This window comes from Diadema setosum, chromosome 16, assembly GCF_964275005.1.
Source record: "Diadema setosum chromosome 16, eeDiaSeto1, whole genome shotgun sequence".
NCBI lineage: Eukaryota > Metazoa > Echinodermata > Echinoidea > Diadematoida > Diadematidae > Diadema > Diadema setosum.
In genome coordinates, this window is record NC_092700.1 from 16,519,116 (window position 1) to 16,547,095 (window position 27,980).

Genomic DNA, 27,980 nt, shown 5'->3' on the forward strand with positions numbered 1-27,980 from the left:
GTCATTCTTCTATACAGTTTGTGCGAGAAAACTTAAATAAAAACATTGGAATTGCAAAAAATTTATATGTGAGAAAACTATTCCCAAAGTGTTATTGTTCCAAAGACATTAATGGCCAAATGATATACATCTATACAAAGGTACACAAAGTGTTCCAGCTACAAATCCATGAGAACTTCATGTATTACACATGTATTTCTGATGATTGAACACTCAGTTGATGTAATCTCTTCTTAATCCACACATGAAATATCCAGATATTCTGTCCTTTGGCAACTTCCACACAGTAGATAGTATTACAAAATATTGTACAAAGTCATGACCACATTAAAATCTAGCCATTAACATGGTATTAATTTAACTCAATGTGAACCATGACACTCTTTCGAGCATTCACACTGCTTTTCCAGTGGGTCTTATGTTATGGATAATACTCTATCAATGTTGGGGTACAGAAATATCACTTATGGGTCACACGGGATTGAATATCTTGTTCAAGGAAGGTGCTTGCCAGGTGGGATTTGAGTAAGAAGAAAATATGAAGAGTTTGTTCGCAAAAACTGATAAGTCCATATTTGCCAAATGGAGATATTTGTGATTAAAGGTCAAAAAAAAAAATAAAGAGAATAGTAAGAAAATTTTTGCTTTTTTGACCATAACTTCAAAAATGTACCTTTATATGAAGTGACCAATATATCATTTAAAAGGTATTATTTTGTACTTTATGACAGAGATTGTACTTCAGAATCTTCAAAAATGGACTTATCGGTTTTTGCAAACAAACTCTTCATATGTTTTAGGGGTCAAGAGACGTTTCCACTACACATTGGTGTTCCAAAAACAAATATTTATGTCTTACTGATGCAAAATTCATGAGGTTGTGGACAAACAATTTAAAAAAGCACAGCACTAACAAATTTCTTTGTTAGTTTCACCCTTGCCTGCACCCAAGCTTGATACCTTGTTTTGATACAAGTGTGAGAAAGTGAGCCAGCTAATTTGTGTGAACCATTAGGTTTCCTTTACACTAACCCACCTGAAGAGGTTGTCATAAGGAACATGATTCAAGCATATGTTACAGATAAACAGAATGTCTCACTATCAACACAGCAATCTTATGTTTGCAAGGATTTGTGACCTGACAAGTACAGGTGCTTTTACCATTTAATACGGCACAAAAGTAAATTTTGTACTCGTCTAAACACTGATATTCACTACTCACACAGACACCAAATGGAATACATGGCTACATCCTCATTACATAATATATTTCCTGAGATCTAAGTAAACCTGACTCCCTACAATGTCAAAATACACAGGAGTATTTCTACTACAGAAACATTTTACAAAAGTAACAAATTGGCGTGACAAATTATTCACTATAGCATGCTTTTATCTACTAATAAAATGCTACAGTATACTAAAATAAAGTTGATGAGTTAAGCTTCAAAATAAAAAAAAAGAAAGAAAAACAATGATTAAATAAAAAGTGTCACAAGAGGGCACCCTCTATGGTGTCCCACACTTATCGCGGTGGTTCTTCATAGCGTGAGCCATCCATTCCAATTGGGCCAGGAGGCGCCCCGCCCCTTTCTCCATGTGCTCGTTGAGAGGGCGCCCTTCCTCGCTGATGGCCTCATGCGCTCTGGGGATGCCGAAGATATTGGAGACGCTGATGCAGCCCATTTCACCGAGGAAGGAGCGTAGCTGCATGGCCGAGCGCATCCCACCGTACTGACCTAGTTAATGTGTGAAGATGACATAAATAGTTAATAAGAGTAGGTACTTAGTGAATGTGGCAGCTCAGCAGCATCACTAAGCAGCATGACACTAAGAAATCATGGGCCAAGTTTGTGGATGAAGATGGACTTCTGTGAATTACTGTACAAAGAATCATAGTGAAATTTTTATAACAATGATCCACAATTTATTATAATCATTACTGCAATAACATTGAACACTTCAAAACACAGAACAATCGGCATTGGGATACTTATTGCCAATTGCTAAAATTTTGCCAACGTGATAGCAGTGTGTAACTGAACATCTTAAGAACACAAAATGGCCATAACCAGGGGTATGACTTTACCCTCGCTTACGATGTGCTGAATAATTTAGCACAATAGAAAAACAAAATACATTTCACTTCATCTGAAGCACATTCCAAGCCAATGAAATATTTTGTTGTACTGCATTCTGACTACAGTGTATTTGCACAATGCAGTCTGCACAGATTTGGATTACTGGAAACTCAAAATTTTGCTGAGTCAGCTACACTTGCATTCAGCCAAATCAAACAGAGGCGATGACTTTACATTTTGCTCCTTAGATCAATTTTACAGGAAATTAAATGGAATGTTCAACAGTGTCCAACAAAAGCTCTGTTCCAAACTTAAAGCAGCAGTTCAAAACAGAGGGCTTTGATAAACTCATAGCATCCTTGATGATGATATTTTTTTTCACTTGCATTAGATTTTTTTTTTTAGTCTGAAATCAGCATAAATTAGTATACACTCAATATAATAATGACTTCAATGACATTGGATAGAACTGGGTGGCCCTGATATATGCCAACTGGACTTGGCAGTTGTTGAAGAATATTCCATAGATTTTGAAATTTGATATGAAATTTGAAAATACAGTATCTGATGAAAAATATTACCAGGGGAGTAACAGACAATGCCCGATGGTTTGTAGCTGAAAATTGATGCCGGGAAGTAGTCGAACAGATTGGCCAAGCCCGGTGGGATCGAGTGATTGTATTCCCCTGAGACGACAACGTAAGCATCTGCGGCAACGATCTTGTTGCGAGCCTTCTGTAGCATGTCGGGGGCCTGCGATTGGTCCTTGTAGAAATGGAGCGGTTTGGTCAGAATGGGCAGATTCATCTCTAAGGCATCTATGGTGTTGACAGAAAAGTTAAATACAAAACAAAAATGAAATGAGAGCTGTTCATTTTTACATTGCCGCAACAGATTGGAAAATGCTAAGGTCACTACTACTACTTTCTACTTTTTAACCCATTGAGGACGGACTGATTTTCCTACAACACGCATTTCCCACAGACACCTGCCCGAGTATACTCGGGACTCATCCTCAACGGGTTAAAATCATTGTGTTTCTGTACAGATTCTATCTCTTCTCTTAAGTCATCTTTCCTCTTTGTCATACTGACCAGCAGGGAAAAAAATTGTATGAAATCAAAGAAATTTGTAATATTTATATTAATATGTCTTTATATTCAAAAGCTTAAAATCCAAGGAAACTGGAAACTATGTTCCTATCACTCCAAGGCAGGACAACTCTCACAGAATTTTAGGATCAAAATGAAGTTGGATAACACAAATCAATAAATACTAATAGACTACAGCAACAAACATCTTCCTTGTTGTTATAAGTTTTACTGCCAGTATCCTAGATTGTCAAACAACTACCACAATCAAACCACCTTTTATCATAGTTTTCTCATTCTGATTTGTCATTAGTCTACAATGTGAATTCTCCACTTTTTGTATGTTTACAACTTGTGCAATACCAAATTTTGAAAATTTCTTAATAAATTCAACTGAGTTTAAGTACTGTTAGCAGAGTATGACAATGATTCATCAAAAAATAAAAATAATGATTACAAAAGAAAGTCCCTAAATAATCAGACCTAGCATGATATTGCATTTTTCTTTGTTTGGTATTCTGGGCAAAAAGAACAATGCAAAGACATGACATTTTATTCAAATACCTTGTTGATTTGTGGTGGTATGAAACAAAAGCTCCACATCTGGCAGTCCATGCATGAGTCAGCATTTTTTTGAACTTGCATAGCAAAGATATTGTGGAGAAAAAAACCCCACTGTGTTTGCAATTTGCAGCCTACTAGATAAGCCCTGATGAATTTCATTCAAAATGGCCTTATTCAAAAGCAGCTAACACAGAAGTACCGTATGTGATGTGTACTTTGCTGATCAATATACAGCATTATCAAAAGAAATGCCCAGGAAGAAAGAGTTTCCCAGAACTTGTTAAGACATGATATCAATGACATAAATGATCTCCTTAAAGGTGATCAATTTCATTCTCAAGAGCTGGTGATAATAAAAACATGGGGAAATTATACATCATACAGTAACAATGTAGAAAAAACAAGGAAAAGTAGAAATTACGCGGTGCGTAAAATATGTCCCCGCCGGAAGTAGCATTTAGTAGCAAAATGTACAATGTCGGTAAAAAATCAAGGTCAAAGGTCAAAGAAGTCAAAGGTCAAAATTCTGTGTAGAAGTTTTGAAGCCCTCACCTAGTGCCATCACAAAAAGCAAACGGAATCAAAATCGGGTTAAAAATGGTGAAGGAGTAGCATTTTGTAGCTAATGTACAATATAGGTCAAAAATCAAGGTCAAAGGTCAAAGAAGTCAAAGGTCAAAAGTCTGTGTAGCAGTTTTGAAGCCCTCACCTAGTGCCATCACATAAAGAAAACGGAATCGAAATCGGGTTAGAAATGGCAAAGGAGTAGCATTTTGTAGCCAATGTACAATATAGGTCAAAAATCAAGGTCAAAGGTCAAAGAAGTCAAAAGTCAAAATTCTGTGTAGAAGTTTTAAAGCCCTCACCTAGTGCCATCACATAAAGCAAACGGAATCGAAATCGGGTTAGATATGGCGAAGGAGTAGCATTTTGTAGCCAATGTACAATATAGGTAAAAAATCAAGGTCAAAGGTCAAAGAAGTCAAAGGTCAAAATTCTGTGTACAAGTTTTGAAGCCCTCACCTAGTGCCATCACATAAAGCAAACGGAATCGAAATCGGGTTAGAAATGGCGAAGGAGTAGCATTTTGGAGCAAATTGTACAATATAGGTCAAAGGTCAAGGTCAAAAGTCACAACTGAAATTCTGTGTAGAAGTTTCAAAGCTCCAATGTAGTGCTATCATATAAAGCAAACAGAATCAAAATTGGCTCATAAATGACAGAGAAGTAGCAAATTGAACATTTTGATCACACACGGACGTACAGACGGACAGACGGACGGACGGACACACGGACACACACACGTACGGAGCCCGTTTCATAGTCCCCTGCTCGAACTCGTTCGGCGGGGACAAAAAATGGTCATCACATCAGTTTTCATGTATGAGTTATGATTTTTTTCTTTAAATGTCAGAAATTTGAAGTGTTTTTGTCCTTAGAGACTTGAACTTTTGGTTTTATTGCAACAAGAGACCCGCGTTCATTTAAGTATTGCAAGTTCACCTTCCACACATTCTTGCATCTCAACTACTACCTGAGAACATCGCAAACTTGTGGAGGGGGGGGGGGGGGCAGCTTTGAGGGCTTCCATGCAGGCATGGTGTCCATTTGCGTAATATCCATCACACTGGTAAAAATACCACTGATGTAAAAGTATACTGTTTTACAAAATTGATGTATAGAGTTTCAACAAAAAGACACTATAATGCAAAAACTGCCCCCTCCCCAATTCTATCCCCACCCAACCCCTGGATCTACTATAAATAATCATGGAAAAGTAATCCGCAATTACTAATTTAGTATTTACTCAGAGTATTTCTGGTTTTAAACAGTATTCTTTTTTTCTTTTCTTTTTTATTTTGAAAGAGGGAATTCTGGGGTCCTTGTATTAGATATTATAAGTACATTAATTGTCATCCTAGTAACAATGCCTTGGGTTTGGTGACAAATTTGACCATGGCTACTTCTACCTCTGGAACTGCTATGAACAGCCTTGATACCACAGTCACCAATACTTACTAACTTACGTTTTCTTATCACATCTGGTTCTTTTAAAAAAATTAGAAATTAAAAATAAAAAAAAAAATGTGAAGATTTTTTAATTTGGGGGCTTTAGATTGCAGTCACAAATTATATAATATACTTACTCATAGTACTTACTTATATTACCTTATAACTTCTGGTTCTCAAAAAGATTTGTGTAGATTCTTTAAATTGGGGGCTTTGTCTCTTCCCCCACATCCCAACTGCTCTCCCCCCCCCCCCCCCCCATGGGGCATTGCACCCGTAGGGGATCCCAAGTGAAGAATTGTGCACATTTGCACTTGAAAATATATTTTCTATACTATAGTGATATGTTACACCTGTCAAGTGAATAGTGAAAATCTGACCATGCCTTTCATAATTTGAAGAAGATGAAAATGATAAAAAATGGGGTCCAGCTTGAACCCCTAACCCATCCCTGGATCTGCCGTGAACAAACTAGAAACTATAAAGTACAGTCACCAATCTACTTAAACATAGCATTGACTTAGCTTATCTCTTCTGGTATTAAATAGAAGAGTCAAAAGATTTCTTAAATTTGAGGGCTTTTCTCCCCCCCCCCCCCCCTTACCCTGGCAATAATCCCTGCAAAGTTTGGTGAAAATCTGACCATGCACATTCAAGAAAAACATGAAAATGCGGCAATTGGCCCCAATTTGGTCTCCTGTGCCTCCTCAGCTGGTTCACTCCAACTCCACCTCCATCTGTCACAAACAAACTTGAGACTACAATCACTAATCTAAATTACAAATAGCACTACTTTAGCTTATAATCACAGTTTGAGAGAAAATTTGTAAAGATTCCATAAAATTTGGGGGTTTTGTCTGTTTCCCCTCCCATTCCCCCCTCCCCCAACACACCCACCCCATCCCAGGCATTGTACTCCAAGGGACCCCCTAGGTGATGATGAATGGTGCCCATTTAAATAAATAAATATTCTATCACCCAAGTGATAATACTTACCAAGCTTTCTTTATAATAATTCTTTAGAAGAAAATGAAAATGTATTATATTCAGACCCTGATTTAGACCCCCACCCACACCCCCATCCCAAAGCTCCAAGGAGGACACTCCTGGCTCCAACATGAACAAACTTGGAACTACACAGTCATTAAATGTGCTTACTTGTAACTTGGTTGTTTCTTTTTGAAAGATTTCTTAAAGATTCCTTGATATGGGAGAGGGCTAACTTGAGCCTTTGGCTCAAGTGAGCTAAAAATCTTATAGTACTTGATAGTTTTGTACAATTTGAGATTGCCTAGTATGGGACACGTCCATCATATTTACATGCATGGATATGTTCTCATTTCAAAGTGTCTACTGTCTATGCAACACCTACAAATTGGTGAGGTTTGATAAAAAAAAGAAGGTATTATAATGTAATTCTTTGTTTTCAAGCAGCATGTAAGATAACCATGTAGAGGTAAAAAATTATATCACACTCTCAGTTAAATACTTCTAGCCGACACAGGAGATCTGATCATTGGTGTTGACAAGACACAGATTCACCGTAAGTTAATATCAATTAATAGAATGGAATGAAACAAATGAAAAGGAGAAGTAAAAAAAAAAAAAAAGGATATGAGAATTACAAACTAACTGGACTTTCAAGTTTATTGGGAATGTTTTCTTTTTGTTTTGTTTTTTAACAAATAATTAAGTGATACTTTGCATTGGCCATAATCAGGTCTGCTAATATGAAACACTACCAATGAATCTTTGAAAAATATTTACACAGATATACACAAAAATGTGGTTCTACAGTACTTGGTGGGTTAGGCAAAGGGGTCCTATATTGCTATCAGTCATCAGCCACAGAAATATTTTCCCCAACATTTTTTCATCTCAGGTGATCTACTTGCATACAAGTGGCTACATATTGGCATTGCTTCAATTTTCAATTTCAGTTTCAATTTTAATTGAAATTGAAAAATTGTAAAGTGCAAAACCAAGCCAAACCAAACCAAACCAAACCAAACCAGAACAGAACAGAACAGACAAAACCAAACAGAACAAAACAAAACAAAACTGTTATGCATAACCACGTACCAAAGGCATAGGGGAGGACTTATTCAGTACCTGGTGGTAAACAAGAATGCATGTTATTCAGTGCTGCATGTTGGAGGCAAGTTACACTAAACACAGGACAAGGGTTTAAATTATATTTACAACAAAATACCCCCTGTCCTGAGAAGGACCCGTCAGTGGGTAAAACTTTACTGTATCTACCCCGGAGAAGCAAACAAAAAGGTGGAACAAAAGATATCTGGGGATTAATATCCTCTGTGGAGACTGTGTCCGGCTTAACGAATCCCCTCCTATACAACCTACGGAGGAGAGCCGATAGTGTCAAAAAATGAAAATGACTCCTCCGGACAGACGGAAGTTTCTGTCTACCCCAGAGAGAAAGGTAACCGCACCAGAGTGACATCAACAAGTACGCTGGTTACAGCGCCCCGGAGGCGTATTTTTTATTTACACGCAAGCCTGTGGCTTTTCGCAATCTAATTCAATGAAACCGCTCGTGATGCGTCTATGCTTACTCCACTAGGGTTGTTGGTTGCGAAGAGTTCTGTGAGCTGTGCACTGAACCCTCCGCTCGCGATTCGTACACGTTCATCAGTGAGTGTGTGTACGCGCTGTGAAAGTTTTGCTCGCCGTGGTAGACCTGCATCCAAGTACATGTACGTATGTAAACGAGTGAGAGTGCGAAAAAGAAAACAATACAAAACAAAAAATCTGACCAGGAGGAGAGGGGGAGAGAGAGAGAATCATAAGGAAAGAGATAAAAAAAGCAATGAATATTCTGTGATATCTCATCAAATGAGGGTACATTCCATGGAAGACCAATTATTGGTGTATGATGGGGGTGTATATAATGGGCTACACTGACCGAATATTATATATATATATATATATATATATATATATATATATATATATATATATATACATACATATATATATATATATATATATATATATATATATATATATATATATATATATATTCATTCATATTCATATATATATATATATATATATATATATATATATATATATATATATATATATACATACATATATATATATATATATATATATATATATATATATATATATATATATAATATATATATTCATTCATATTCATATATATATATATATATATATAATATATATATATATATATATATATATATATATATATATTCATTCATATTCATATATATATACAGGTTGGAGTGATTTTTAAAGGGATGGTAGGGGCGCTGAGCATACTCCCAAAGAATTACATTTAGATGGTCATTTTTCGCCTTTGTAAATTGTAGGCCTATACACGTTTGCGTTTACTGATATGTGTGGGGGGGGGGGACTGAAGGTGAAGCCAATCCACCCCCCGCCCCCCCCCCCCCCCCCCCCCCCCCCGATATTGAAACGCATAACGACACAATAGGCCTACACATGACGAGTAATCTAACAGAATGTAAAGTATATAATGTAACACTTTTCCATCTCCGGATTGATGATTTAGATATTGACAGGAAAGATTGAAGGGAAAAGGAGTGGAGAAGAAGAGCATGGATGGAAAGCTTGAAGGGAGAGTAGTTGAAAGTTATGGAATAGGCTACAGCTGGTACATATGCATGTACATGTATCAGAGAGTTGTGAAATAACATGATCGCTTAAATCTAATGACACCTGAATGGAACAAACATCATATATACATTGGAAAATGTTTGCCTTTTTTCTCATTTTAAAATTAAATCAAAAGTACTGTATTTGTCTTTCAGACCCCCCTCACTCTCTTCTTTCCAAAACGTCTCTCATCTCCCGTCTCTCCATACATCATAGTATTTTTTTTTCTCTCTCTCTCTGCCTCTCTTTCTTGCGCCATGAGCATCTTTTCATGATGGACACCGGCGCATTACAAGTGTTCATATTATTATTATTATTATTATTATTATTATTTGTTCCAAATACAAGCTCTCTCTATCTCTCTTGACTCCCTCTCATATCACATGATTTCTGTTTCTAAGACCCCCTCTATATATACATTGTATGTACATGTATTAACTTTATTTCTCAGACCCCAACCCCCTGTTATAGCTGTTGCTATTAAAGGCCCCCAAATCTATCTTCATACTGATGGTATATTATTTTGTTTCTCAAACCTGTCCCTCTTTTCTTCATACTAGTTTCAAAGACTCGCTCTGCATATTCATTTTCCGACCTCTCTCGGACCCCCTCCTTTTTCAAATTCATGACTCGTGTATTCCTTCCTCGATCACTGCTTGAATTAGCCTATATATATCATACAATTTATTTGTTTTTCATACTCTCTCTGTCTCTCCCATTCTCTCTTTCTGATTCTTAAACTTTACAATGTTTGTTTACAAGACCACTTATTACTCTCTACATTGATCAGTTTGTCTAGAAACATATACAGTCACATGTTATCTAGGAAAATTACACCACTGTTGCATGAAGTCATTATGCACTTTATTCACTTCTTTATGTTCAAGCACTTTTTTTTTTCATTAAGGTATACTACAGATGTAATCGGATCCTCCAATTTCCAAGAAGTATTGTGATACAAACTAGAACTATCACTCAATGTGATTAATATCCCCAAAACTAAACACTGAGGCAGTTAGCTCAACAGGCAATGATCACTTTGTATATATGCTTGTCTTTAAAAAAGTACTATGACAATGTATTGTTCAACATTGAATAAAATTAACAAAAATACGTTACTATGCTCACTGATAGTCACATGTTCCATATCTCAAGTCAAGTGCTCAAAACTTGAGTGAGTAAAGTCAGTAAATCAGCCATTTCTATGATTTTCATTAAGAATACTGTTACCATGTCAACACAATGTTTGACATTAAGAAAAAATGAAGTTTGCACAACTATATGTCATAGCTGTCACGTGGTCATGTGCCAAATTTCAAGTCAAATGCTCAAAATCCGAGGGAGTTAGGTGAATTCACAATATCATTGCATAAGATTTTCATCCAAAATGTGCTGTCACCATGTGTAGAGCCCACTAATGTCAACAATAATCGACCAGTAGAGTCATAACAACCACTAATGTGACTGCCGTATCTTCAAGCTATATGCTTACTTGACGACAGTCTTCTGCATTTATACACTCCGTTAATTCAGTCAGTGATTTTCTTTATTCCGAGTGGTTCCCTATCGACGCGTTCTCTCATTATACTCTTTTCTTTAATCTGTCGATACACGTATATCTCAATTTTATATTCATTTCATTTCATTTTCATTTCCTTTCATTTATTTCATTCCTTCTTTCTTTTTCGTCAAACATAACACGAAATGAATTCAGAAGATATAATATAGGCATGTATTCGACTTTACATGGTAGATAATGGTTAACAAATAGGAAATTATACATGCACACCGGCAGAATACAAAGTTATGTTTGGAGGGGAAAAAAAGAAAGAACTGAGAGGTTCACTGAAAAGCATGCTTGTAAATTGTGAACCACTCAAAGGATTCTTGTGAATACATTAAAGTTTTTGTTGTTGTTGTTGTTGTTGTTGTTGTTGTTTTTTTTTTACAAAGACAGGAGAGAACAAGACAGGACAATAGACAAGACAATAGAAACACAACGACATTACATGACTTTACAGTAGGGTATACCATGACAGTAATAAAACACAAAAGAATAATGGAAAGGAAGGAGAGAAAGAAAAAGGAAATGAAAGGAAAAGCCAACACGCTAAACATCGGGATCGTAAGAGGGAATTGAGGTGTTTCAGCTCAGTCAGCCGAGCAAAGTGTATACAAATAAGATAATGTAAAAAATACACAATGATGAAATCACTGATTGACGATGAACCCTTAGGCTGTAAAGACCAGCTAAGTAATGAATCGTATATATGTTAATATGAGTTCAACAAAAAATATTTCAACTTACGCTGAAACGAATTCAAAGATAAAGAATTTTTTATATCACAACTTAAAGAATTCCAAAATCTAGGGCCAGTGTATATAAATGTATTTTGAGCCAATAATGTTCTCAGAAGGGGTAAATGAAACTCATTTGATCGCCTGGTGGGATAATTATGAAAATATTGATTTCGGGGAAACATTGAATCAAAAATGCTGGAAAGTGCATTTGTGTTATAATTAAACGTAAACTGACCCAGCTGTAAGAAAAACAAATCTTTGATTTTTTTAAATCTTATATCTAACAAATAATGGATCTGCATGGGAACGTGGAGAAACGCCACAAATAATATGAAGTGCCTTTTTTTTTAATAACAATAATCTATCTAATAAAGTTTGATGGGCACTATACCCCATGCTAACATTCCATAATTTAAATAAGGTAATATTAATGAAAAATACAACGTCAGCAAAGAAGACAACGGGATATGAGATTTAAGTCTATTGATAATACCAATATCACGCGAAATTATTTTACTAATATCAATAATATGAGGCTTCCAGGAAAGTATATCGTCCACTGTAATACCGAGAAACTTTATATGAGATACACGCTCTAAGTGAACGTCATCAAAGATGATATCTGTGGGTAAAACTTCTATAGACTTACTGAATAACATATAGTTAGTTTTCTGAAGATTCAGTAATAATTTGTTGGCTCTTATCCATTGAGTCACTTTTTTTTAATTCGGAATTAACAGTAGAGTGATTGGATTTTGGTGGGAGAAGAAAATATTTGAATCATCGGCAAAACGTATAAAAGAAAGTATGTCGGATGATCTACAAAAATCATTTATGTAATATGATGAAAAGTAAAGGTCCTAATATACTACCCTGAGGGACGCCACATTTAATAACTTCAAGACTAGATTCGGATGTACACACTGCATGTTTCATTCTCTTGTAAACAAAAAGAAATTACTGTATTTCATTTTTGTAATATCATGATCGATGCAGAAAATTCTTAATAAATTCATTTGAATCTGGATCGTGTAATGTCATAACAACCACTATAATATCATCATAACACGTCGACGACAAATGTCATAATGGCCATAACACTAATGTCATAACACGTCGACGACAAAATTTAAAATCGAATTAATCACAAAATGTCATAACTCGTCGACCACAAATGTCAAATTTTTCAAATTTACTGCAAATGTCATAACGCGTCATAGGGGAGGATCCAGGAATTCCGTAAAGGCGGCGTGCCGCCTTTACAAAATCAAATACTGGCGTGAACCCCCCCCCCCCTTTTCTTCTTTTTATTTCTGTTGTTTTAACAAATATAGAGAGGGGGCACAAGAGAGGGAAGCGCCCCTCTCGATCCGCGATTGCGTTAACCACAAATGTCAAAATCGGATTAAACACAAATGTCATAACACCTCGACCAGGAATATCAAAATTTCCAAATTTACTGCAAATGTCATAACGTGTCACAGGGGAAGATCCAGGAATTCCATAAAGGGGAGGCGCCTTATACAAAATCAAAAGCTGGCGCAACCAGCTTCATTTTATTTCATTTTATTTCTTTTTGTTATAACAAAAATATAAGAGACGGAGGGGGGCGCCGCGCCACCCCTCTACAAAAGTACAAGCTGGCGCACCCCCCCCCCTCCCCCGCCCCCATTTTTTTTTTTTGTGTGTGTGTGTTTTTACTTCTCTTGTTTTAACAAGAATATAAGGGGCATGCCAGAGGGGGATGCGCTCCCTCTCGATTCGCGATTGCATCATCCACAATATTGTCAAAACTCATTGCTTGCATTTCAGGGGCGGATCCAGGAATTCCGTAAAGGGGAGACACCTTTCAAAATAAAAGGCTGGCGCAACCCCATCCCCCTTATTTTTTTTTTCGTTTTATTTCTTTTGTTTAAAAGAAAAAAAAAAGAAAGAAAATGAAGGAGGGGTTACTTTTGTAAAGGCGCCTCCCCTTTACGGAATTCCTGGATTCTCCCCTGTGACGCTTTAAGACATTTGCAGTAAATTTTGAAATGTTGACATTTGTGGTCGACGTGTTGTGACATTTGCAGCAAAAATGGGAATTTTGACATTAGTCGTCGATGTGTTATGACATTTGTTGTTAATCCGATTTTGACATTTGTCGTCGACATGTTATGACATTAGTGGTCATTACGACATTTTGTCGTCGACGTGTTATGACATTAGAGGTTGTTATGATATTGCACGATCCAAATTCAAATGAATTTATGAAGAATGTTCTGCATCGATCATGATATTATAAAAATGAAGTACAGTCATTTCTTTTTGTTTACGAGACAATGGAACATGCAGTGTGTACATCCGAATATAAAACTGAGATATACGTGTACAAATCAAAGAATAGGCTAAGAGAACACATCGATTGGGAACCACTCGGAATAAAGAAAATCAAATGATCTGACTGAATTATGGCACATGTATTGGGAGTGTAAATTCAGAAGACTGTCGTCAAATAAGCATATAGCTTGAAGATGCGACAACCACATTAGTGGTTGTTATGACATTAGCGGTCGATTATTGTTGACATTAGTGAGCTCTAACATGGTGACAGCATATTTTGAAAGAAAATCATATAATGATATTGTGAATTCACCTAACTCCCTCAGCTTTTGAGCATCTGACTTGAAATTTGGCACATGTGACAGCTATTGTTTTGCAAACTTCATTTTTTCTTAATGTCAAACATTGTGTTGCCATGGTAACATTATTTTCATGAAAATCATAGAAATTGCTGATTTATTTACTTTACTCACTCAGGTTTTGAGCACATGACTTGAGATATGGTACATTATTGTGAGTGAGCAAAATAACACATTACTGTACTGTTAATTTTGTTCAATAATACATTGTCATGGCATTTTTTTTCCAGGAAAAGCATACAAAGTAATCATTGCTAGTTGAGCTTACTGTCTCAGTGTCTAGTTGGGGGTATATATTAATCACATTAGGTGATACTTCTAGTTTGTATTACAGTACTTCTTGGATATTGGAGGATCAGATTACATCTGTACCTTCATGAAAAAAAGTGCTTGAATATAAAGAAGTGAATAAAGTGCATAATGACTACATGCAATAGTGGTGTAATTTTCCTTCATACATGTGACTGTGCATGTTTCTAGACAAACTGATCAATGTATATAGAGAGTAGAAAGTGGTCTTGTAAACAAACATTGTAAAGTTTAAGAATCAGAAAGAGAGAAGGGGGAGGGACAGAGAGAGTATGAGAAACAAATAAATTGTATGATATATATAGGCTAATTCAAGCAGTGATCGAGCAAGGAATACACGAGTCATGAATTTGAAAAAGGAAGGGGTCGAGAGAGGTCGGAAAAATGAATATGCAGAGTGAGTCTTTGAAACTAGTATGAAGAAAAGAGCGGGGCAGGTTTGAGAAACAAAATAATATACCATCAGTATGAAGATAGATGTAGGGCCTTTATTATAGCAACAGATATAACAGAGGGGGGTTGAGGTCTGAGAAATAACATTAATACATGTACATACAATGTATATTTATATATAGAAGGGGTCTTAGAAACAGAAATCATGTGATATGAGAGGGAGTCAAGAGAGATAGGAGAGAGCTTGTATTTGGAACAAATACTATGATGTATGGAGAGACGGGAGATGAGAGACGTTTTGGAAATAAGAGAGTGAGGGGGGTCTGAAAGACAAATACATTACTTTTGATACAATGTATTAATTTTAAAATGAGAAAAATGACAAGCATGATTTTCCAATGTATTTCATTCCATTCAGGTGTCATTAGATTATGCGATCATGTTATTTCAGAACTCTCTGATACATGTACATGCACATGTACCAGCCTATTCCATAACTTTCAAATTTTTTGTTTTGTATTGTCTTGTTTTTCGCACTCTCACTCGTTTACATACAGTAGTACAATGTACGTACATGGACTTTACACCTCCCTGGTTGGATGCAGGTCTACCACGGCAAGCAAAACTTTCACACACTCACTGATGCACGTGTACGAATCGAATCGAATCGGCGCGAGCGGAGGCACTGTACAAGTATAAGTAACCCACAGAACTCTTCGCAACCTGAGCGGAGTAAGCATAGACGCATCACAAGCGGTTTCATTGAATTAAATTGCGAAAAGCCACAGGCTTGCGTGTAAATAAAAAATACGCGCCCCGGAGTTACCCCAAAGGAACACCGGCCGAAGCTCTCGGCCAACCCCTGGTAGTTGGGTGTGGGAGTGTAGAGGAGATTGCTAATCAAATGGTGCAGTGTACGTGTACGGCAGTAGTATTTACCTAGAAATTCCACTTCGTGACCCTTCTTCTTCAGCTGGTCAATCATGAAGTTGGCGATTCGGATGCCCAGTCGCCCCTCGCGACATGTTCCAAGGAACAGAACCACTTTCAGCCCAGACTTTGCGGAATTTGCCGCCATCCTTCGAACTATCTGTGGTTCGATATCGATTCGGAATTCCCCTATTTGCAAGAAGATACCGAGCATGCACCTGCAAGCACAAGCTTGTGTACCAGGGAATACGTACGAGCGTTGCGTTGCGTTGCTAGTCGACGTTCACGGCCCCGATCGCCTGCAAAGGAATAACGTGCAGTTGTACTCCACACTCACTTTTCCACACTCCCAAGTCCAGCTGACAACAGTGGGATGGGCGGGCGGGCGGGGGTGATTGATGGGCGGGGTCTGGATACAATAATTCGATTCGCCACCGAGTCATATCGTGTGCGCTTGTCAATGGCAAAGAGCGTGATTCAGCATTTTTCTGTGATCAGATAATGAAACACATTATTTTCCCATATAAAGCGCATAAAAAACTCAACAACAACTAGCAGAAACACTTGCCACTCATCCATATACCAAGTAGCAAGGTGTTGATGAAATAGAAATGAAAAAACAAAAAACAAAAAATGACAGATGAATTATGTTTCACGAAACCGTAGGTCTACATATGTGTGGTGATCACCATCAATAGATCACAGGTATCACAGATACCACCAGTCATCCATCGAAGAACATAGAAATCATCACTAAATATCCTTTTGTAACATGATATCTAACAGAAACATATTGTGCTATATTTGCACGATGTTTTGTGTTGCAATAACCTAGCAAAGCAGACTTTTCGGGGGGGGGGGTAGGGTCTAGGGAGAGTTGCAGTTATGCTAATTGTCAGACAAAGGGATAATATACACTCAGCAAAAAAGAAAGAAAGAAAGTAAACACTTTTTCGAGTTCATATTTTTTATAGAAGATTATGATGAAAATCAATGTGTTATATATACGATATTAAAGGTAATTCAATTGGCTATCAAACTATAGTAACTCAATATAAAGGGAAAGCTTACACATGAGTGAACACATTTGTTTTTGACAAAAGCAAAAATTGCAAATTTTGACGTCATTCATTTGGAATGCCCTTCAAGATAGCAATAACACAAGACCAGTTTAACACAATGAGAGACATGAATGACATAGCAAAAATAAGTTTTCGTTCTCTTTATCTCTTTATAACCTCAAACAAAATCAAAGTTGGAAAACAAAGGGGAAATAAGAATTTTCTGTCAACTCAAATTTCAAATGACATATGGAGGAGTAAGGGCACAAAGATGATTAAATGAACAGAATATCTTTATTTCATTCTTTTAATTTAGTAATTTAAGAAATTATGTGACAAATTCAAGAATCAAAATATTATTTACAATTTCCTAATGTGAGAAATCCTGCCATTTTTGTTTATATTGCTTCTCTCATTTCTTTTGAATTTGGATTTGACAGAAGATTCTTCAGTTTCCTCCATTATTTTAGCCTTTATTGATCTTTTGGGCTTCAAAGATATTATAGAGGTCATAGCTTTATTTTTGCAACTATATTCATGTTTTTTATTGTGTTAAATTTTTCTTTTGTTCTTATTGTTACATGGAAGAGCACTTATGAAGTGCACACGTGAATGACAACTTGTTCATTTTTGCAATTTTTACTTTTTAGTGCCTTTGAAGAGAAACATGTTCACTCATCCATAAAGATTACCTATCTATTGACATACCATGTTGATAGCCAATTAAATTATATTTCATAATGGTATACGAATATTCTATGAGAAATATAAACTTGAAAAGGTGTTTACTTTTTTCTTTTTTTTTTGGCCAAGTGTATATTTGGTTGATACAATTATAGGAGATGGGGGAGGGAAGGATAATATTGATGACTTATACGGGCATCCACATACATTGTGTACAAAACAATGAGAGGTTTGCAAGTTGATGACTTCATGATATTTGTATATATGGCATAGGGGCCTACCCATGCATGGACAATACAACAAAAAAAAAATATAAAGAGGATTCAATACATGTATATGTGTAGGCCCCTATGTTTTAATCTTTATAGCATATTGAAAAAGGTCTCGACTTACCTCTAAGAAAGTATGGGACTAACCTTAACAAACCTGTGTCATATACGAGATAAGAGAATATACATCTTTAAAGGGATCGTATAGTTTTGGTTGAGACCTAATTTCCAGTTTCTCACATTTTTTGGTGAGATAATGTAAAACCTCTTATGAAATATGAAAGAGCACGTAATTCCATGAGGAATTCAACATTTATTTGATGAAAATTGGTTTTGAAATGGCCGAGATATCCAAAACAGAGCGATTCTAATAAGTATGGGACCCACACGTTATTACGATCTTTGTTTTACTTTGTTTTTGGATGTTTCAGTCATTCCAAACCCGATTTTCATCAAATAAACTTTGAATTCCTCTTACAATGGTATCCTCTGTACTATTTCATAAGTGTTTTCTTGGTATCTCGCAAAAAGTTAAAAGCCCAATTCTCATCTCCACCAATACTGTACCATCCCTTTAATTAAAACATATTATTTTCAAATCATCCTTACATTATTCTGTTTCGTAGAAATGGCTGTAGTTTTCTCATCCAGTGACAATTGTTGAACAAATTGTGGGTTTTCTCAAACTTCACTGATGTGTTTACTGCTAGTATTGACATATTTACTGAATCCATTTATAAATGTAGAGTTCACTCCCCTTTTATCTCATCTGTTTTATTAAAAGGGGATATGAAAACTGAAGTGACATGTGCATCAAGGTATTCATGTTTATGTAAAGATGTTTTCTTAGTTCCACACAAGTTCAAGCTCTGTTTTCAAGAGGATTATTTTAAACATCTATCTCTATACATTTTGCTCACGTATCTTGTATATTACTCTTGTTGGTAATTTTAAAAGAACACTTTAGGAGCATTCAAGCTCTCCTCTGGCGCAGGTACGGTACGGTACTGTAGAAGAGCACTCGAACGCAACCTTTGAGACACATATTACATTCTTTTGTGTCATGTACTTATTTCTTCTTGCAAAACTAGGTGTCTTGTTGTTGTTGATGTTTTGTCATGTCTTATCACTTACATGTATTACTTTTGCTACTCATTACATCCAAACCATTTCATTAATATGCAGTTAGATTCTTGGGCATTTTTTGTTGTTGTTGTTGTGTTTCTTGTCAAACATTGAAAATCCACATACACATGCAAACCAGCATACAAACACCACACACTTGCAGGCATACCATCAAGTACCATCTGCACAACACCACAGTATGAAAGAGGTTTCATAAAATCAGTCATCAACACACAAACAGATGCAATGGAAAATCAGTTCAACTCTAATATCCTCATTCACTAAAATCACATGCTACAATAAAGCAGTGACCCATATCAGAAGTGAAGGCCAGCTTTGAATTAACAGCCCACTTACAAAAAAAAAAACAAAACAAAAAAACAAAACAAAATCAAAACAAAAAACAAAACTGTGAACCATTATTCATGAAACATACACATCTTGATCAGTATTTAGTTTACACAACTGAAACAACCAGCAGATTTCAGATATTGTGACTTTTGAATTTATTCAAACCTCATACATGCATCACAAACAAATTACAACCTCCTCTACGACTTTGCTTGGAGCCAGCTCGTCCATTTTCTAAATGGTGCCTTTTTGAGAATGACAGACAGTTAACTGCTATAATCAGAGGTCTCATAAAGCACACTGTATAATTAATCTTCTTTTTTTTTTTCAGATTAATGGTACATGGACTAAAAGACATCAGATGGCTGTAGGCTGCTGGCATTCAAATGCAGATAATCACAACCCGACAGATTAATACAGTCTACCTGCTTAAAGTGGAGTCATGCAGAACACATTTCTATACACGATCATTCTTTCTAACGATGATCATAGACCTCAGACAGCTTAAGCTTGCCTAAAAGCTACCAGGTATCTGAAAAAAATAATCATAATTTTGGTTCATTTGTGTGTGAATGCACAAAACCTGGGAGAGTAGGCTGCCATGAGGGTAAAACATAACTGACCCTGATTTGATTTTACTCATCTCTCAGCTCTACGCTATGCATGACTTGGTCAAAAGCATCTCGACAGGCCATGTTTCTGTCTAATGTCAGATCCATGAGAGATCCGTTTTGAGCGCTTTGCATTGCCTGAAGAACATACAAGTCATTTGGCAGGGTAGAACGCCAGGTAAGATAGAAAGAAAGAGTGAAGAGGAGGTGGATAAAGCTATATGGACATAATACAGTTAATCGCTATCACTGCCATCCTTCTTTTTCTGGTCAATTTCGCTAACTCGCTTCTTAAGTCTGTGGATGGACTCTTCATGCCTCCTGATTTCTCTCTCGTGGGCTTCGATCTCCTCGTCGTGGTGCTTCTTCAGGGCCTTGAGCTGTTCGGCTTGCTGAAAGGGATACAAAGCAAAAATAATATCATATGAATGCAGGAAATCTCATTGAATATTTTGTCCTCATTGATTTGCCTGATTGATGCTCTTTGCTGACCATTACTACAAATTACCTGGGGTGAACCACTAAAGGGGTCAGGATCATCTATTTTCAGAAATGTATTTGAAACAAGACCATTTGAATGGGATTTCACCATAATGCTTTCTGTATCTAACTGAGGAGGAATGTTTCATGTGCAAAGGGCTGTGACTTTTCCTTATGTGGGAAGTTTTAAGCCCTATCTCATTGCAAGAATATAATTGGCATAAGTGTAATTTTCCAAAAGCAGCCTGCAACTAATTCAAACAATAAACTAGAAATGTCGCTTTGGCGACTGGTATGCCTCCGCCATAATGCATGATTTTCCCAATAGGTCTAGATAGTACATGTACATGTGGACAATGTGTGATTACATTTTCACAAAATTGGCAAAATATTGAAATGACAAGTTTGTCACAAATGTGTTGAATGTTCACCTTCCTTGACCTAGGTTTAATTGGATGAATAGGAGAGCATGTATCTAGGGATCTAAGGACTTTAACTCGACTTTGACCCATTCATACATTTAGGCATTGAGTAATTTTCAAGGTACAGGTGTGGAGAAAAAGTGCAATTTCTGAATTGATTAGTAAATTGTTACCATTTTCATCTGGCCCTTGACCCTAAAATTCATAAGATAATCACTTTCAGGTAGAACATGCATAATATGTACTTAGTTTCAAGATAACTTGAGCCACTTCCGAGATATGGAGGAAAAAGTTAGTTCAGCACTTTCACTTGATCTTTGACCTTTTGACCTTTGAGGCAAAAAAAGAAGAAAAAAAAACTTTCCAGAGAATTTCTATTAGGTTACACATGTATGCATACACCAAGTGTAAAAAAAATAACCCTGCTGGCATTGCATGATAGGAGGGGAATAGTAAAATTTTGAAGTGTTGCACTTGACCTTTGACCCCTGACCTTTGACCCCATGAACCCTACATTCTCTAGATAATCACTTCCAGTCAGTATATGTATGTACTATGTTCCACGAAGATACACTGAACAATTTATGGAGGTATGGAGAAAAAAAAAGAAGTTTTAATATTTTTACTTGACCTTTTGACCTTTGAACTTCGACCTCATGACCCAAACTTTCACCAGAGAATCTTAATTGGGTAATACATGTATACACTAAGTTTCAAGAAAATATCTTCAGGCATTCAATAGATATGGTGGAAATAGTGAAATTTTATGTATTTGACCCTGACCGTTTGACCTTTGACCTCATGACCCAAACTTTCACCAGAGAATCTTAATTGGGTAATACATGTATACACAAAGTTTCAAGAAAATATCTTCAGGCATTCAATAGATATGGTGGAAATAGTGAAATTTTATGTATTTGACCTTGACCTTTTGACCTTTGACGTTGAGCATGTGCACCCAAAAGTTGATAGGCACAACTTCACCCCCTAATACACATACATGCCAAGTTTCATTAGGATACCTCAACAGGTTTTGATAGTTACCTTGTCCACAAAATTCATTACGGACGGACGGAAGGACGGACGGACGGACGGACAACCCGAAAACATAATGCCTCCGGCACCACTTCGTGGCGGAGGCATAAAAATGGTGGTATGGAAAAACATATTTGAAGTGCTTTCTTTGGTTCACTTGCATGTCCAATGAATCTAAAATGTCACAGTCTGCTTAACCCACATATCTATGCAGTAGTAACAATGGCACAACAAAAGCAATAGTGCATACCAGCAACAATGATAATGAAATGCAATCCATAATATGCTGAATTGTGACTGGATCTCAAAAACTGATCAAAGTTTAGTAATTGGGATAGAAACAATCAGATTTAGTATTTAATATGGGAAGTGAGCATTTGTATAAAAGATGAAAACTGCAGTATCATGCTCATGACATTTGTTTTATTTGACAAAAAAATAGTCATTGTATTTATTCACAAGGAAAATAATTGCCACAAAAATTACATGACAGAGAAATTTATTGGGCCTGAATCTTCAAAAGTACAATGGATTGCCTACTCTCATAAAAATGAGTGATAGTTTTCAGTGTTTACAATTTAATGACAATGACGACGGTGGTCAAATATCAACTTAAATCTATTGTATTTCTTTGCTGCAAAAAGAATGAGCAACCAACAATCACATTTCATACACATTCATATCAATGCTCCTTCAAATCTTTGCTTCTGTTTCAAGTGATTTTCAGTACTGCTTTATATGAAGATTTTACAATAAAATATGTTTAAATAGATTCACGAAAAATAGGTACGAAAAATAGGTACAGGTACTACTGGAAGTTGTATGCATGAAATGAAAAGGGAACAAAAACTAGAAGATGATATATATATATATATATTGAGGGGACACAAATGTTGATCTTTTTGTTTCTTTCTTGATTCAGTATAATCTTTGATCTATTTTGAGTTATTGTGTGAATATGTGTATCTGTACATGTGGTTTAATCTTTGAATGTGTTTGTGTTTTTGCAAGGTGTTTCTGAGGTATAATAGGGAACGATGCAAAACTATGGACAGATTCATTCTGTGAAACTTGTGGGGTACGGAAACCAACTTGCAAGGTAAACAGAACAATATGAGTAAATGTAGGTTCTACCCCACAGGTCAATGCATGTGAAGGGTGCATGTTTGAGTGTGTGTGACAATGTGTGTGCATGTGTGCATGTGACAGTGTGTGTGTGTGTGTGTGTGTGTGCGTGTTGTGTGCTGTGCACATGTATGTTTTGTGATTTTGTTTGTTATGTTATTTAATACTGTTTTTTTTTCTAAATCAACTGCATACTCAATGTGATCATTTCTCTTATTGAATATTTAATAATTTGAAGGAAATCAAACAAAGGTTATGGAAAAACAATGATAAAAAAGTATGAAATATGCTTGATGGAAAAAAAAGGATGTGTTTGCAAGCTAACATACCAGTTTTCTGAAGTATTGCTCCTCATGTGCTGCCTCCATCTTGCCGAAAGCGCCACCAGCATCACGGATTGAACCTCCAGTACCGCCACCCTAATTGAGAGGCATACACAGAGTGATGTAATTTACAGATATGAGAGAATGATGCAGTCCAATCAGAAAGCCTTCTTGATAATTTTCTTTTGTAGTGACAATTTAGCTGAAGATCAGTAAACTAATTTATGCATGGCCATGAAGTATTAAGTATAAGTGTGTGCACTCTGATAACAAGAGCATTACTCTTGTTATCATGAAGAAATGTTTCCAATGTCCATGGCTTTGTTGTATGTTATAAATCACTTTTAAATCATGATTACAACAAATAACAGTAGTAGTAGTAGTAGTAGTAGTAGTAGTAGTAGTTTATTCTTTATTAAAAATCACACCCGTCACACGGACGGCCGGCCTAAAAAGGCCTATGAGTGATACATATACATCAAACATTATAAGTAATACAAAATATATAAATGTATCATGTAAGACATACATGAACATTAATAATAATAATAATAATAATAATAATAATAATAATAATAATAATAATAATAATAATAATAATAATAATAATAATAATAATAATGATAATGATAATGATAATGATAATGATAATAATAATAATAATAATAATAATAATGATAATAATAATAACAATAATATTAATGATAATAATAATAATTATAATAATAATACACCCTATTTTCACTGCTCCTTTCAACAGTTCACTGTCCTATCAGATCTTAATCTCCAAAATGTAAGTACATTTGGTTGAACATACGGCCTATTGAACATGAACACAAACTACCAGTATAAAGCTCTAGAGTTGGACATGCTGTAGTTTGCTCTGACATCACAGACTGCAAAGAACTCAAAATGACGGTTTGTAAATATTTTGGAGGAAGCTTCTGGAAGCTCTTGATGAAAAATAAAAAGATAGTAAAAATGATATCAGGACGGCTTTACCTGTCCAGATCCAGATCCATATTCTCCAGGGTACATCCTTACTTGGCTGAAATCAAAGAAAAAGTACAAAGAGGGGTAACAAACAATAAGATCCTGTCTTAATGCAAAACTTCAGTTTTCTTGTGGCATTGACTATTTCAAGATTTGTCACATAATATTAGATGGCTAACTTCAGTCTACGCTGCGATCGCTCAAGGAAGAGTGAGTTATTTAGAGTGACAGCATCAAAGCTAACATCAATACTGATGCTTCCCGATAACCGATTTGCTTCAAATTTAATTGAGCGTTTGAAAATGAGGTATTGAGTGTATATCGTGACTTTGGTGCAATTTGGGTTGGCAGCATTTGAGATATCAACATGGATAGATATAGCAGTACACTAATATTGCTACATCAATTCAGCACTAGAGGTCTAGGGTACATGTATATAGAGAACTTGATATGAGGAAGTCTTACCTCCCTTCCCCCCCCCCCCCCATTTTTTTACACACTATTACACACTATTGCATCATTTCACATACTGGCACTGCCATTCAATATCAGGAAAACCCCTTAGTCACCTCAGAAAATCATTAAAAATCCTAAATTTTGCAATTTAAAAAAAAAAAATCAAAATTGGCATCACTTTTCCAAAGCATGTGAGAATTCAGTGCAAAGTTATGAAGAATCAGGGTCGGCGAAAATTTAAAAAGCTCAAAATTGAGACATATGTCATTCTGTTACAAGACTTTTCGCTTATCGCAGGCTCAGTGTGAACTGTGATGGTATTCGCAATTCGTGCAAAGATGCAGTCATTGAATGTAATTACACTACTGGGGTTGAATGCAAGTGCCGACTTGCCAGAATTACGCAGCTACGCAGAATTTGATCACCAACGGGCGCCGCAACATCCCCGATGCAACCTAGTTCCAACAAGGCATGGCGTGGTGCATTTTTCAGCGGCCTTGAACACGCATTGACATTTAAACGAGCATAGACCCTATCGCTTGACCTGATTCTGGCCAGGCTGGACGGTTTCTGGTTGGTTATCTTATCAACAATGATCAATAGCAATTAAATATTTGGATTTTCTGATATTCAATGATGTATTTCACAAAATAAAAATTGAGATTAAAAAAAAGTTAAAGAAGTTTGATATAGGATGGTCTACGGTACAGTCTGTATTTGACATAGGGCCTACATAATATGATTTTGTATTGGCTTTCAATGTTTGTTGAAAAAATATTGCCAAAAAAAAAAAAGCTTTTGAGTGGCCAAAAAACTGGCAGGTTTACTCTAATCTTTATAGTATCTGTCTCTTGTGAGAGGGGCCAGCTGAATAACTGAACTGCATTGTATTGGTGATCGGTGATGCTACCAACTGTTGGTGTAGAGTGTAGGATCTAACGTTACAGTTCACAAGAGAGACCACGGTCACAGAACAGAAGGGGAACGAGAGGCAGATTTATCGGTCTTAAAACTAAACATGCTAAAAGTCTTATACTACAATGTGTAGGTCTATTCGACATGTTTGTGGCATTGTGCACACAGCATTGGTGGCACTGTGCACTGTACAGTACTATACATTATAGGTCAGCTGCTGCTGCGCAATTATGAATTACTAATGATTTACTAATGATTTACTAGGCCTACAACTCGGCCAGCTCGGCTACCCCTCTCGTCTCAGCTCAGTATACACAACTTCAACAAGTTCAGCACACACGTTATGTAATGTGTGGGACTGTACAGACGCTGCCAAATACACAGCTTCGCAACATCACGAAACAACAGCAAGACGCTTACTTCGGTTTACACGTCATAATATGGTTCTGTACATTTTTAGCAAAATTATAGAAATTACTCTTACCTCGCAGCCAGCACCGGTCGCCAAATTTTCAGAAGAGACGTGCGTGCAAGGGCCATGCTGTAATATGAGACTAGATGATTTTCTGGAAAATACTAGGTCAAGTACGTACCTACCGGTACGTGCAATGGATTATTAGTAAATGAAGCTAGAGATGGCGCTGTTTAAAGGTACTCAACTGGACAGGTACCAAAGAGATTTTTCTCCTCTCTAGAATGAGCGAGGGGGTTGGGCCGGAGTTTCGAGGGGACAGTATGGTTAGTGGACCTGTCTCTTGTTGGGTGTTTACCTGTACCACAGAACTTAAGTATAGAGGCGGCCCTATTGTTTTGAGTTCTTTGAGTGTTACACGCTGGGCCTGGGCATTTTTTTTCTCCCCCACCTTTTTTTTTTTTTTTTTTTCTGGGGGGGGGGGGGGGATAAATCAAGGAAACACACAAGCACGCGTGTGCACTCTATAAGCTTACAAAGAAAATTAAAAAGAACTAATTAGTGTTGTACTATGCCATTATATTGCTAACTGCCATAGTGATGCAAGAAGCAACCTTACAATGACTTGTCAAAGCACAAAATACTCCTTTGGAGATATGAATAGAATATTATATGCTTGTTATATTTACATTTACTTCGTTCAGTTCTAAGATATATTGATTAACATTTTAGACAGCAGCTAAATGTAAATTCCAAGGTTAAGTTATGCCTGCTGCATAAATGATCAAAATTGTTTAGAGGGGAATATGAGTCCAGTTATAAGTTTATTCAGTGAGGAGTACAGTAAAATCTCATAAGGACAGCAATCAAAGTTTGATCAAAATAGGATGAAATTAAGGAAGTTATGAAAATAGCAATTGTGAAGTTTTGCTAATTTCTGCAGAACAGTTCTCATAAAATTGATATGAACCTGCAAATCAATAAGTTGATGCATGATGTTATCCCCATACAGTTTTGATTGTGTACAAAAATGATAAAATTTCACAATGATTCTATTGTAAATTGTATTTATGTTATTTCTAGTTGAATAAATTCAGAATAATGATCAGTCAGATATATCAAGATTTGAGACTGGGGTGTAATTGCGTTTGCATGAAAAACCAGAAATTTCAGAATTTTATATACAAAGTATGTGATAAGTTGTGAGGGGATGATACGATCGCTTCACTATCTGCATATTATTCATATTGACAGTTCAAGAAGACAGTGTTTCCTGAAAAAAAAGAGCAAAACCTGAAAATGTAATAACTTCCTTATTTTTCATTCAATTTTGATAACATTTTCATTGCTATGATAAAAAACATTTTACTACTTTTCAGACTAACTTTCAACTGCACTGGAAACAAATCTTTAAAATCGAGAAATGAGGTTCTTTTATATATCTATATCAATCTATATATATATATATATATATATATATATATATATATATATATATATGAAGAGTTTGTTTGCAAAAACCGATAAGTCCATTTTTGAAGATTTTGAAGTACGGTCTCTGTCATAAAGTACAAAATAATACCTTTTAAATGATATATTGGTCACTACATATAAAAGTACATTTTTGAAGTTATGGTCAAAAGAAGCAAACATTTTCTTATTATTCTCTTTATTTTTCTTGACCTT

At 36.0% G+C, this 27,980-nt stretch overlaps 2 protein-coding genes across 2 annotated transcripts; both read right to left on the reverse strand.

Annotated features, from left to right (window-relative positions):
* Positions 1–1,509: 1,509 nt before the first annotated feature.
* LOC140240181 (uncharacterized) lies at positions 1,510–16,183 on the reverse strand. Its single transcript, XM_072319980.1, has 3 exons — positions 16,042–16,183; positions 2,663–2,899; positions 1,510–1,739 (listed from the first exon to the last, which is right to left on the reverse strand). Exons 1-3 carry the CDS (start codon positions 16,178–16,180, stop codon positions 1,510–1,512), a joined length of 606 nt encoding a protein of 201 aa, XP_072176081.1. The 5' UTR covers positions 16,181–16,183.
* Positions 16,184–19,660: 3,477 nt separating this feature from the next.
* Positions 19,661–26,493, reverse strand: LOC140239565 (ATPase inhibitor mai-2, mitochondrial-like). Its single transcript, XM_072319397.1, has 4 exons — positions 26,367–26,493; positions 24,521–24,566; positions 23,525–23,614; positions 19,661–20,525 (listed from the first exon to the last, which is right to left on the reverse strand). Exons 1-4 carry the CDS (start codon positions 26,420–26,422, stop codon positions 20,370–20,372), a joined length of 348 nt encoding a protein of 115 aa, XP_072175498.1. The 5' UTR covers positions 26,423–26,493; the 3' UTR covers positions 19,661–20,369.
* Between the last annotated feature and the right edge of the window lie 1,487 nt (positions 26,494–27,980).

Bases quoted from the DNA above. Each gene is read 5' to 3' on its own strand.
- LOC140240181 (XM_072319980.1), bottom strand. From the start codon at position 16,180: ATGGCGGCAAATTCCGCAAAGTCTGGGCTGAAAGTGGTTCTGTTCCTT. The intron at 2,900-16,041 runs GTAAATACTACT...TCAACACCATAG, and splicing joins TCACGAAGTGGAATTTCTAG to ATGCCTTAGAGATGAATCTG. The intron at 1,740-2,662 runs GTAATATTTTTC...CACATTAACTAG, and splicing joins CATTGTCTGTTACTCCCCTG to GTCAGTACGGTGGGATGCGC.
- LOC140239565 (XM_072319397.1), bottom strand. From the start codon at position 26,422: ATGGCCCTTGCACGCACGTCTCTTCTGAAAATTTGGCGACCGGTGCTG. The intron at 24,567-26,366 runs GTAAGAGTAATT...CTTTGATTTCAG, and splicing joins CGACCGGTGCTGGCTGCGAG to CCAAGTAAGGATGTACCCTG. The intron at 23,615-24,520 runs GTAAAGCCGTCC...CCTCTCAATTAG, and splicing joins ATGGATCTGGATCTGGACAG to GGTGGCGGTACTGGAGGTTC.